Raw genomic sequence first — 14,160 nt, 5'->3', positions numbered from 1 at the left:
AAACCAGATGGGATGGCGTATCGCTGCAGAAAGCTGTGGTAGCCATGCTGGTTAAGTATGCCTTGAATAGAATTGTCCATACTTTTGACTGGTACTGTAGGTGAACACCTCATTTATTGTCAGATTTGTGTTTTCGAATCAGATATACAGTATCTTCAAACCCAGAGAGAGAGAAGACTATATACAGACATTCGCAGACATTTTGATTTGTAATTCATCAAAACCCACTGTCCCATTTTTGTGTCATTTTCCATACTTATTGATTTGTTAATGTGTTTTCCATTAATAAATACATTGAAACCAACAGTGAGGAGAGGAGCTGATGTAGGTGATGATAGATAAGCACCTGTCTCCCTGTAGCATATTGGAGACATTATACTGCAGCATACAATGCCTTGCAAAAGTATTCAACCACTTGGCGTTTTTCCTATTTTGTTGCATTACAACCTGTAATTTAAATGGATTTTTATTTGGATTTCATGTAATGGACATGCACAAAATAGCTTGTTTCACAAAAATAAAACAATGGAAAAGTGGTGCGTGCATATTTATTCACCCTCTTTGTTATGAAGCAAATAAATAAGATCTGGTGCAACCAATTACCTTCAGAAGTTACATAATTAGTTAGATTGCACACAGGTGGACTTTATTTAAGTGTCACATGAGCTGTCACATGATCTCAGTATACATACACCTGTTCTGAAAGGCCCCAGAGTCTGCAACACCACTAAGCAAGGGGCACCACCAAGCAAGAGGTACCATGAAGACCAAGGAGCTCTCCCAACAGGTCAGGGACAAAGTTGTGGAGAAGTACAGATCAGGGTTGGGTTATAAAAAAATATCAGAACATCCTGCGGAGCACCATTTAAATCCATTATTAAAAAATGGAATGAATATGGCACCACAACAAACCTGCCAAGAGGCCCGCCCACCAAGACTCATGGACCAGGCAAGGCGGGCATTAATCAGAGGCAACAAAGAGACCAAAGATAACCCTGAAGGAGCTGCAAAGCTCCACAGCGGAGATTGGAGTATCTGTCCATAGAACCACTTTAAGCCATACACTCCACAAAGCTGGGCTTTATGGAAACGTTGCCCGAAAAATATAAGCAAACATTTTTGGTGTTTGCCAAAAGGCATGTGGGAGACTCCCCAAACATATGGAAGAAGGTACTCTGGTCAGATGAGACTAAAATTGAGCTTTTTGGCCATCAAGGAAAACGCTATGTCTGGCGCAAACCCAACTCCCATCACCCAGAGAACCCCATCCCCACAGTAAAGCATGGTGGTGGCAGCATCATGTTGTGGGGATGTTTTTCATCGGCAGGGTCTGGGAAACTGGTCAGAATTGAAGGAATGATGGATGGTGCTAAATACAGGGAAATTCTTGAGGGAAACCTGTTTCAGTCTTCCAGAGATTTGAGACTGGGACGGAGGTTCACCTTCCAGGAGGACAATGACGCTATGCATACTGCTAAAGCAAGACTCGAGTGGTTTAAGGGGAAACATTTAAATGTCTTGGAATGGCCCAGACCTCAATCCAATTGAGAATATGTGGTATGACTTAAAGATTGTTGTACACCAGCGGAACCCATCCAACTTGAAGAAGCTGGAGCAGTTTTGACTTGAAGAACGGGCAGAAATCCCAGTGGCTAGATGTGCCAAGCTTATAGAGACATACCCCAAAAGACTTACAGCTGTAATCGCTGCAAAAGGTGTCTCTATAAACTATTGACATTGGGGGGGGGTGAATCGTTATGCACTCTCAAGTTTTGTTTTGTTTCCTTATTTCTTGTTTGTTTCACAATAAAACATATTTTGCATCTTCAAAGTGGTAAGCATGTTGTGTAAATCAAATGATACAACCCCCCCCAAAAACCTATTTTAATTCCAGGTTGTAAGGCAACAAAATAGGAAAAATGTCAAGGGGGTGAACACTTCGCAAGCCACTGTAAGTGTACAGTTGGACTCAAAAGCAGGCCAGAAGTGCTTGTCATTGTCTTACAATCAATCATTCAGTACCTGGTTGATACATCAAAAATAAGTAATATATGATTTAATTACAATCTATTTCTCTGAGATGCAATTAATGAATGGATTTTGCAGTCATGTATGCATTTATTTGAATGATTTGTTGATTGATTTATGAAGCAGATGGTATTTCTGAGAGCCCAGGAAGAGGGAACTGTGTTTAGACAAATACACCCTGTACTGTACAATTGTGCCATTTTTCATATTCACTGATGTCTTGATGTGTTTCTGTGAATAAATACATAAACATCCAGCCCTCTTGTCAACATGTACATACTGTCAGAGACTATCCAGTCTGTCAGATGATGGAGCCCGTGAGGCACTACAGACACCAAGGGTCCTTACGTAATGAGCTCTACGTGTTAATGTACGGCCTGTGGTTTATATGGCTCCAGTGAGAGGGAGGCTGTGTGTGACTGTAGCCTCAGCTACATGTAGTTGCATCTCTGTGCCATGTCTGTCACTTCTACTGTTGACTGTCCTCTTCAATCACTAAGTAAAAACACCATTGGTGTGAATGAAGTGTGAAGGTTGTTTGAACAGCAGATAGTACATGAAGTGATTTTATTCATTATAAAAGCCATCATCAAGCCTAAACAGTAGAACTGTACAAACACAGAGGATACATACATTAGTTGACATACTGTACATGGTGGATAAAAGGCATGACAACAACCTTCATTCATTTACATTTCCTGTCTGGAAAATTGCACCACAAATGAAGATGAAAAGAAAGTCATGTAAAAGACAGTGTACCAGTCTCAATGCTTTCCAGTAACAAACATTAAGACAATCATTTTAGCATTCAGTGTTATACCAGTCGACATTAGAAAACCACAAAAGGACCATGAGAGAACATTCTAGGCTGCATTAAATGCTCTTTAGCTGCCATTGCACAATGTCACTGTCTTCTGACCTGCTCTACAGCATGGTGGAGGGAACTACAGGAAGACAAAACCATTAGTGTCATCTTAGCAAACCATTTGTCTTGTCCACTATAGTGTTTGTGGTTTAAGAAAACAGCTTCAACAACAGATACGGTAACTGCACAGCAGCCGAGATAAAAAAAGAGAGAGATGAGGACAGACAGACAGACTACTGGTTCCATCCCACATCAGAAAGACAGGACACACAGAGACCAACTGAGACAGACATCTTCAAACTAAAGTACAACTCAGTTGTACAAAACAAGCAATTAAAAGTAACCATTACTTGAAATATGAAGTTTATGATTATTAGTTTGAATTAGCATTAGATTATAATTTGTGTCAAACTGAATCTACAGTTGAAGTGGGAAGTTTACATACACCTTAGCCAAATACATTTAAACTCCGTTTTTCACAATTCCTGACATTTAATTCGAGTAAAAATTCCCTGTCTTAGGTCAGTTAGGATCACCACTTTATTTTATGAATGTGAAATGTCAGAATAATAGTAGAGAGAATGATTTATTTCAGCTTTTATTTCTTTCATCACATTCCCAGTGGGTCAGAAGTTTACATACACTCAATTAGTATTTGGTAGCATCGCCTTTAAATTGTTTAACTTGGGTCAAACGTTGTGGGTAGCCTTCCACAAGCCTCCCACAACAAGCTGGGTGAATTTTGGCCCATTCCTCCTGACAGCTGGTGTAACTGAGTCAGGTTTGTAGGCCTCCTTGCTCGCACACGCTTTTTCAGTTCTGCCCACAAATGTTTTATAGGGTTGAGGTCAGGGCTTTACGATGGCCACTCCAATACCATGACTTTGTTGTCCTTTTTTTTTTTTTGCCACAACTTTGGAAGAATGCTTGGGGTCATTGTACATTTGGAAGACCCATTTGCGACCAAGCTTTAACTGATGTCTTGAGATGTTGCTTCAATATATCCACATCATTTTCCTACCTCATGATGCCATCTATTTTGTGAAGAGCACCAGTCCCTCCTGCAGCAAAGCAGCCCCACAACATGATTCTGCCACCCCGTGCTTCACAGTTGGGCTGGTGTTCTTCGGCTTGCAAGCCTCCCCCTTTTTCCTCCAAACATAACAATTGTCATTATTGGCAAACAGTTCTATTTTTGTTTCATCAGACCAGAGGACATTTCTCCAAAACGTACGATCTTTGGCCTCATGTGCAGTTTTTAATGGCGGTTTTGGAGCAGTTGCTTCTTCCTTTCTGAGCGGCCTTTCAGGTTATGTCGATATAGGACTCGTTTTACTGTGGATATAGATACTTTTGTACCCGTTTCCTCCAGCATCTTCACAAGGTCCTTTGCTGGGATTGATTTGCACTTTTCGCACCAAAGTACGTTCATCTCTAGGAGACAGAACGCGTCTCCTTCCTGAGCGGTATGACGGCTGCGTGGTCCCACGATGTTTATACTTGTGTACTATTGTTTGTACAGAGGAAAGTGGTACCTTCAGGCATTTGGAAATTGCTCCCAAGGGTGAACCAGACTTGTGGACGTCTACAATTGTTTTTCTGAGGTCTTGGCTGATTTCTTTTGATTTTCGCATGATGTCAAGCAAAGAGGCACTGAGTTTGAAAGTAGGCCTTGAAATACATCCACAGGCACACCTCCAATTGACTCAAATGATGACAATTAGCCTATCAGAAGCTTCTAAAGCCATGACATCATTTTCTGGAATTTTCCAAGCTGTTTAAAGGCACAGTCAACTTAGTGTATGTTAACTTCTGACCCACTGGAATTGTGATACAGTGAAATAATCTGTCTGTAAACAATTGTTGGAAAAATGACTTGTGTCATGCACAAAGTAGATGTCCTAACCGACATGCCAAAACTAGTTTGTTAACAAGAAATTTGTGGAGTGGTTGAAAAATGAAATTGAATGACTCCAACCTAAGTGTATGTAAACTTCCCACTTCACCTGTATGTCCCTAACGGATACGCAGTTTGGTCAAGCTGATTCCATAGATTCTCATGCAAAATGTTTATTAGTGAAAAAGGCAAGCATTGTCAGTAGTTCCTAGAGTTAATGTAAGTGGTACTACAGACACATCGTCAGTAGTCTATGACATCACCAGCATCTATAGTACCGTACCCTAAAGATGTGAGAGCACAAAAAACATCATTACTTCATCCTCCCACAGGATTGGTCCTTCCAAAATATCATGTATACATTGAAGTCACCGGAGTCAACTGTCTGTATGTACATAAATATCCCATCCTTCAGCAGATTGTAGTTTGGGTCATAATAAAACATTCTATTATTCCATAATGTAGTCACTACATATTCATAACCAGCCACAGTCTCCCAGTCTCCGACACATGGACCAACAGCCTGCAAGTACACAGACCTAGCCCAAGGTGTGTGTGTGTGTGTGTGTGTGTGTGTGTGTGTGTGTGTGTGTGTGTGTGTGTGTGTGTGTGTGTGTTAGTCAACTCCCAGTGCTCTGAGCTGTCTCTCTATCTCATCGTCAGAGATCTGTGTTTTCCGTTTAGGAGAGGCAGAGGGGAGATTGTTCCCTGCTGCTGGGGCTCTCACCATCTGAAACACACACATTACAACAGGTTAACACAGACACTGGGTTTACAACACACACATTACAACAGGTTAACACTGACACTGGGCTTACAACACACACATTACAACAGCTTAACACTGACACTGGGCTTACAACACACACATTACAACAGCTTAACACTGACACTGGGTTTACAACACACACATTACAACAGGTTAACACTGACACTGGGCTTACAACACACACATTACAACAGGTTAACACTAACAATGGGCTTACAACACACACATTACAACAGGTTAACACTGACACTGGGCTTACAACACACACATTACAACAGCTTAACACTGACACTGGGCTTACAACACACACATTACAACAGATTAACACTGACACTGGGCTTACAATACACACATTACAACAGGTTAACACTGACACTGGGCTTACAGCACACACATTACAACAGGTTAACACTGACACTGGGCTTACAACACACACATTACAACAGGTTAACACTGACACTGGGCTTACAACACACACATTACAACAGGTTAACACTGACACTGGGTTTACAACACACACATTACAACAGGTTAACACTGACACTGGGCTTACAACACACACATTACAACAGGTTAACACTGACACTGGGCTTACAACACACACATTACACCAGGTTAACACTGACACTGGGCTTACAACACACACATTACAACAGGTTAACACTGACACTGGGCTTACAACACACACATTACAACAGGTTAACACTGACACTGGGCTTACAACACACACATTACAACAGCTTAACACTGACACTGGGCTTACAACACACACATTACAACAGGTTAACACTGACACTGGGCTTACAACACACACATTACAACAGGTTAACACTGACACTGGGCTTACAACACACACATTACAACAGCTTAACACTGACACTGGGCTTACAACACACACACATTACAACAGATTAACACTGACACTGGGCTTACAACACACACACATTACAACAGATTAACACGGACACTGGGCTTACAACCAGGTCATTGCTGTTCTGCCGACCTAGGCAAGAACAAAAAATTCCACCCCCACAAAACTAGAATCGTCCCAGTAGGCAAAATGACTTTGAAAAGACCTTTGCGAGGACATTGAACTCAAGGCCGGTCCGGACTGCACTAAAAAACGACTGTAGCCTACGGTGTTGCCTGAAATGTCATTTTATGAACGCCCACCTGTGGTAAACCTACTGATGGTAAAACACGAGTGTAGCCTACCATGTCAGCGCACAGTGGAATTTTATGAATGCCCATCCATGTGGTAGAGCCACCACTGGCTGTATTAGTCATCATTCCTGTGACTAATATATTTGGCTCATTAAGCTCTGAATATCAGCTTCCCAACTTTATCAGGAGTTATCGTGAGCCTGTTTGCAATGTGTTTACACAACGGGAAATGCAGAAGCATTTTCTTTTTCACTATGATCAGCTTGTCAAAAATGGACAGATACAAAGTTGAAACCACTGATCATGACACCCGGGTGAAACTCCTGGACAACAGTTGTTATTGTCCCTTCCACTTTGACCTGTCCTGTTTTTAGGATGTGTTGTCTGATAACATGACACCCGGGTGAAACTCCTGGACAACAGTTGTGGTTGTCCCTTCCACTTTAACCTGTCCTGTTTTTAGGATGTGTTGTCTGATAACATGACAGAGCATTCTTTTTTTGATTGAGTGCCATTTAGGTTTGGCTAATTGATGGGAGAAACCTGCATGATGTAAAAAGTCTCATGACATTGTCATCCATTTTATCTCCAGTCTGTAGGCTACTAAAAAAGGCCACATACTATTTCTGCCATATCCTATATCCGCTACATGATTTATGTTACATATTTTTTTGACAGACCGTTGGTGGAGCGCAGCAGAGATTTATCTCTCCAACAGCACCCTGGAAAGGCGCGCTGGGAAAGGACAAGCTAAATATTTTGACAAAGTGGGCACTGCTTATCACACGGCAGCATCAGCGCTCACCTAAACAGCCAAAATGACACTGGTTGAGAGAAATTGTCATTGTTTTAGGGCAAAATGATGTGAGGTTTTTTATGTGTTGTTGGAGGTGCATCTTGGTCAGTTTAGCTCAGAAAATGGCGCCCTTTTCAATCTGCACCACATAATCCTGCCTAATGAGCGGACCGGCCATGTTTACAACACACATAGTACAGTGGCTCTTCTGCATTGAGAGCAGTGTGGTGTAGTAACACATGTTGTCCCCCAGGGGGAGGGGGTTCTCTGCCAGATGGGGACAGCCACTAACGGCCTCTCATATGTCATCATGCACAGGCAGACTGCAGGCACAACCCAACCCGGCTACCTTCCCATACAGCACATATTGACAGACATGCAGGAACAATCTACAGACTACCTTCCCATAAGAACAGGCAGGCTAAGGGCTACCCCCCTCTCCTCCAGCTGCCTGTCTGCTACACCTCACAGCATCCAGATGGAAGAAGGCTTTGAGATGGTATAGGACTATCTCTTACCTTTCCAGAGGACTGCTTATAGAGGGAAGTGACTGTGGTATGGAAGAGGGCAGTATCTCTTACCTTTCCAGAGGACTGCTTATAGAGGGAAGTGACTGTGGTATGGTAGAGGGCAGTATATCTTACCTTTCCAGAGGACTGCTTATAGAGGGAAGTGACTGTGGTATGGTAGAGGGCAGTATATCTTACCTTTCCAGAGATCTCAATGCCAATCTCGTCCAGAACCTGGTTCACAATGTCCTGAGATTCTTCTTCGTCACCTGACTCGTCAAATATTTCATCTAACGTATCGTTGACTGGGGGGGATGAAGGGAGAAGAGTAAACAGGAAGGGGGAGGGGGCAGACAGAGAGAGGTAGAGACAGAGGCACTAGTCAGTTTACCGTTAAAAGCTGTGAGTTAACAGGTCTTTGAAACACCAGGCAAACACATTGATCTGCATGGAGTTTTTGGTTTGGACTTGACTGTTTCTTTTCCTGTTACTATTGTGCATCTTTTAAATATTTAAATCCTAGGCTAGGGAGCCAATGACAGCAGCTCTTACTCATGTCCTCTGTCATGCCCATCTTCATGTTCTCCTTCTGGAAGTCCTGCATGGTCTGGAGGGTCTTCTGAGGATCCATCTTCTTGTTCACCGCCTGCATTGTCTAGACAAACACACAGACACACAAGAGTTACAACACAAATACTACTACACCATACTGCACAGACAATACACAACTCCCAGAGCATGTACCCACATTATCAACACAGAGGGATCCTCTTCTTCCTGTGTGTTGGCACAGCCTTGGCCTAGTTTCAAAACATCCAAACGAGCTGCACACACTGCCTCTAATTAGATGTCATTTGCATATTGTCCCCAAACTGTTTGAGAGTGTCCCTGTTTCTAGAGGTTTCTCTGCAGCTGCATATTGGTGTGTGTCTGTACATAGAGGCTGGTTTGGCGTTTTGGGTGAAAAGTGAGTATTTTCTCCTCCACAATGAAGACAAATGGTCGTACCCAGAGTAGCAGGAGTCATAGAAGGATACACACACATTAAGTTACATTCTACCACCTCAGAATGGTGAGCTGTTTTCCCTAAAACACAGCGAGCTGTTTTCCCTAAAACACAGCGAGCTGTTTTCCCTAAAACACAGCGAGCTGTTTTCCCTAAAACACAGCGAGCTGTTTTCCCTAAAACACAGCGAGCTGTTTTCCCTAAAACACAGCGAGCTGTTTTCCCTAAAACACAGCGAGCTGTTTTCCCTAAAACACAGCGAGCTGTTTTCCCTAAAACACAGTGAGCTGTTTTCCCTAAAACACAGCGAGCTGTTTTCCCTAAACACGTTCAGTTCATCACTTTGTTTCAGCTAATCACCATCCTGATTATGATCCATTAACAGACAGCTTTGAATTAGAAAAAAAAGATAGATCATTAATACATGAATAACAACATTAACAAATACTTAGTGACTGTAACTAGTTCACGGTCCAAGCCTAAACACGATGGGCTAATATAGTCCTATAACTGGGCTAATTAGATATGCTGCTTTGAACAGGACCGGGAGCCTAACTGATAACAGCTAAGATGTGTGTGGATGTCATCTGTGTGTCTGAGCTGTAAACAGGTGTAGGATGAAGGATCTCCACCCAGTCAGACAAACATTACCATCCTGAGGGGATGACAGGAAATAATAGACAGACTAAGAGACTAATTATTACACACTCGGGAGGAGAAGAATCCTTTGAAGTGTTCTGCTGTTTTTGGAGAAGCTGTTTGAATGTTTTAACTAGGTTAGTGGACCTGCTTTTGGCCTCAATTACCCAGACACACAGAAACACATAGATGTATGTGCGGAGCTACTACACAACAACTGCTCTAACTTGGTGTATGGTGCTCTTTACCTTAGCCGTAGCAGACATGGCTCCTGCCATCTTCATCTGGGAGTTCATGACCTTGGTCTGTGTAGACATGGAGGTGACCTTTGAACTGACGGCGTAGGTCCTGTTCTTCTGCTTCCTCAGCTGGACCAGCTGCTTGGCCAGGATCTTGCAGGCCTCCCGGTTCCCAGACTTAGCCATCTTCTTTATCTCCATCTCCTAGGAGGGAAGGAACAGGAGCAGAATTATCAAGGGGGAGCTTCTGACTGGCTTTAAATCAGGAAACTTCACTACACTCATACTGTTTACATAAATACATACACATACTGTATACAATACATATCAGGTTCCCCAGAGAGCCCTGTTAGAGTATAAGCAGTGTAAATAGTATGATTTGGCAATGGTCTAAACACCTGAAAGATACCGGCCTCTCTTAGCTTCGATAAACACATGAAATCAGCCTCTCGCCCTGAAGAAACACACACCGCAAGGCTGTACATGTCCCCTGGGAAACAGTACAGATTCAGCTGCAGCCCTGGGAGTCTGTGTTTATGTGTTTGTTCTGAAGAGCCAGACCTGAAAACAATTATTTATTAATGATCATCATTACAGTTTACAGGATTAATACTCCCAAATGCTCCACCCCTTCCCTCTGCCAGTGCGTATGGGGGTTAAACTGCCATTAGGCAGTGCTGCGTAAGGTGGAGAGGAGCTGAGCTGAGGGAAGGAGCTGATTGAAGTGCTCTCCTCAGGTAGAGAACTCTGGCAAACAGCTGAGGAGACTCATTACATAACCCTCAGAGATACACACAGGTGGTGTCTGTCTGCCTGCTAACTAGAATAGACAGAAAATATAAGAACTAAGCATCTTAATAATGATGCTTATATTTAATATCTGTCATAGAGCAAACATGATGCTGTAAATATTTAACAGTGGGAATCTAGGATGATCTAGCTGAGTTTCAGAGAGAGAGAGAGAGAGAGAGAGAGAACGAGAGCGAGAGAGATCGAGAGCGAGAGAGAACGAGAGCGAGAGAGAATGAGAGCGAGAGAGAACGAGAGCGAGAGAGAACGAGAGCGAACGAGAGCGAGAGAGAACAAGAGAGACAGAGAGTGAGAACGAGAGAGACAGAGCGAGCGAGAGAGAACGAGAGACAGAGAGTGAGATAGAGCAAGCAAGAGAGAACGAGAGAGAGTGACCGAGAGTGAGAACAAGAGAGAGTGAGAACGAGAGAGACAGAGAGCGAGAGAGAGCAAGCGAGAGAGAACGAGCGAGAGAGAGCGCGAGAGAGCGAGAGAGAAAGAGCGCAAGAGAGAGAGACAGAGAGAGACAGAGAGCGAGAGAGACAGACAGCGAGAGAGAACGAGAGAGAGCGAGAGAGAATGGGAGAGAGCGAGAGAGAATGGGAGAGAGCGAGAGAGACAGAGAGAGCGAGCGAGAACGAGAGCGAGAGAGAACGAGAGACAGAGCGCGAGAGAGACAGAGCGTGAGAGAGACAGAGCGCGAGAGAGACAGAGCGCGAGAGAGACAGAGCGCGAGAGAGACAGAGCGCGAGAGAGACAGAGCGCGAGAGAGACAGAGCGCGAGAGAGACAGAGCGCGAGAGAGACAGAGCGCGAGAGAGACAGAGCGCGAGAGAGACAGAGAGCGAGAGAGACAGAGAGCGAGAGAGACAGAGAGCGAGAGACACAGAGAGCGAGAGACAGAGAGCGAGAGAGACAGAGAGCGAGAGAGACAGAGCGAGAGAGACAGAGAGCGAGAGAGACAGAGAGCGAGAGAGACAGAGAGCGAGAGAGACAGAGAGCGAGAGAGACAGAGAGCGAGAGAGACAGAGAGCGAGAGACAGAGACAAGAGCTACAACTGACAGATAGATGATGCCATCACACAGAGTAACAATGTATATAGAGACAGACTGATCTAATGGACCAGGGCAATATTTCAGCTAGATAAGTGACAAAACATGTTCATTTTCATGTGAATAATGAACTTAGTTGTTGAATAGAATACATTGGCTATAAATTCAAATCATTACACACAGTGCTGAATAATATAGATCCTATATCTGGTTGAAACTATGTTGCTGAATGGGGTGGCAGGATAGCCTAGTGGTTAGAGCATTGGACTAGTAACCGAAAGGTTGCAAGTTCAAATCCCTGAGCTGACATGGTACAAATCTGTCGTTCTGCCCCTGAACAAGGCAGTTAACCCACTGTTCCTAGGCCGTCAATAAGAATTTGTTCTTAACTGACTTAAATAAAGGTTAAAAAAATGTTTTAAATGACCCAGTAGTCTCTGTGTTAATGATAATAATGTGGACATCAGTTGTGTTTTTGGGGAGAAGCTGAAAGACCCAGTAGTCTCTGTGTTAATGATAATAATGTGGACATCAGTTGTGTTTTTGGGGAGAAGCTGAAAGACCCAGTAGTCTCTGTGTTAGTGATAATAATGTGGACATCAGTTGTGTTTTTGGGGAGAAGCTGAAAGACCCAGTAGTCTCTGTGTTAGTGATAATAATGTGGACATCAGTTGTGTTTTTGGGGAGAAGCTGAAAGACCCAGTAGTCTCTGTGTTAATGATAATAATGTGGACATCAGTTGTGTTTTTGGGGAGCTTGCTGAAAGACCCAGTAGTCTCTGTGTTAATGATAATAATGTGGACATCAGTTGTGTTTTTGGGGAGCTTGCTGAAAGACCCAGTAGTCTCTGTGTTAGTGATAATAATGTGGACATCAGTTGTGTTTTTGGGGAGCTTGCTGAAAGACCCAGTAGTCTCTGTGTTAGTGATAATAATGTGGACATCAGTTGTGTTTTTGGGGAGCTTGCTGAAAGACCCAGTAGTCTCTGTGTTAGTGATAATAATGTGGACATCAGTTGTGTTTTTGGGGAGCTTGCTGAAAGACCCAGTAGTCTCTGTGTTAGTGAGTCTAATAATAATAATGAGGAGTCTCCCAGCACAGTAACTACAGCAGCCCCAGCAGAGCAAGAGCAAACAGAGACCGGGAAAGCTGTGTGTGTGTGTGCGTGTGCGTGTGCGTGTGTGTGTGTGTGTGTGTGTGTGTGTGTGTGTGTTAAACTGTAAAATAGGTCACTACCTCTTCTTAGAGAATAGATTTTTCAGACCAACAAAAATAATACCTAGATTAATTAGGAGAAATATTAATGAGTAATAAAAAGCTGGTCCCTTGGGAGGCAATTCTGTCCTGTGTGATGTTCACTTAAAACAACAGCAGGACACCACTCTTCCTTTCATCTTTCTGACATAGGATGAAATGGAGGAGAAATGTTGTATTCTGCTGTTCACACAGCCCTGTCATGACTCTGTGTTCTACCTCCTCTCTCCCCTGTAGCTATCTACCTGTCCAATCCTGTCCTTTCTATCTCAGCCATTAGGCCTAATAGACAGATCAGGAAAGGGATGTAAGTTGAGGTAGGGGGTAGGATGGAGCAGGATGAGCCTACAGTCATTTACACTTTTTTACACTTTGATGCAATCAGCAGCAATCTACAGAAAAGGTACGACTGAGAAACTAATACCTGCCTCCGTCCTACCAGCACTTCATAGGGTGAATGGTGTGTGTGTGTGTCTCACCATTTGTTTCTCTTGTTTCTCCAGAGCAGCTCTGTCTCTAGTGATCTGTCTCTGAGTACCACGAAGCTCCTTAGTCTGTTCCTTTATAATGTCTGAGAGAGAGAGAGAAAATGTTTACTCTACAAACATACACAGTTATTGAATCAAAATGATTTATGACATACAGCTCATTCATACAGTTATGCTGGGCATTGAGCTAGGCTTTCTGTAAAAGCTATAGAAGCACGGTACCATTCTGGGGTAGTAGACCAGGACAATAGCTCTAGACTAGACATTTCTCATTAACAGGGCTGAGCCTGGAATCTAAACCATCCCTGCCTCACTCTCCATTAACCCAACAGGGTGTGTGTATAACACAGTCCGAAACACACGCCCTGCTCCAAATACCGCTCTCCATTACCCTGATAGGGCGTGTGTATAACACAGTCCGAAACACACGCCCTGCTCCAAATACCACTCTCCATTACCCCAACAGGGTGTGTGTATAACACAGTCCGACCACACGCCCTGCTCCAAATACCACTCTCCATTACCCTGATAGGGCGTGTGTATAACACAGTCCGACCACACGCCCTGCTCCAAATACCACTCTCCATTACCCTGATAGGGTGTGTGTATAACACAGTCCGACCACACGCCCTGCTCCAAATACCACTCTCCATTACCCTGATAGG

The 14,160-nt window shown here is 43.5% G+C and overlaps 1 protein-coding gene across 1 annotated transcript in view; it reads right to left on the bottom strand.

Annotated features, from left to right (window-relative positions):
- Positions 1-2,578: 2,578 nt before the first annotated feature.
- LOC118371339 (charged multivesicular body protein 2b) overlaps positions 2,579-14,160 on the bottom strand; it is a 16,564-nt gene continuing 4,982 nt past the window's right edge. Inside the window, exons 2-6 of the mRNA XM_035756756.2 lie at positions 13,487-13,578; positions 9,922-10,116; positions 8,581-8,683; positions 8,227-8,333; positions 2,579-5,520 (exon numbers count right to left, since the gene is read on the bottom strand). Of these exons, the coding sequence (XP_035612649.1) occupies positions 5,407-5,520; positions 8,227-8,333; positions 8,581-8,683; positions 9,922-10,116; positions 13,487-13,578 (611 nt within the window). The 3' untranslated portion in view covers positions 2,579-5,406. The remainder of the gene's footprint in view (positions 5,521-8,226; positions 8,334-8,580; positions 8,684-9,921; positions 10,117-13,486; positions 13,579-14,160) is intronic.

Source organism: Oncorhynchus keta, chromosome 34, assembly GCF_023373465.1.
Source record: "Oncorhynchus keta strain PuntledgeMale-10-30-2019 chromosome 34, Oket_V2, whole genome shotgun sequence".
In the NCBI taxonomy this organism is placed as follows: domain Eukaryota; kingdom Metazoa; phylum Chordata; class Actinopteri; order Salmoniformes; family Salmonidae; genus Oncorhynchus; species Oncorhynchus keta.
The sequence above is the reverse complement of the archived record's forward strand: the minus strand, read 5'-3'. Positions and strand labels throughout refer to the sequence as shown.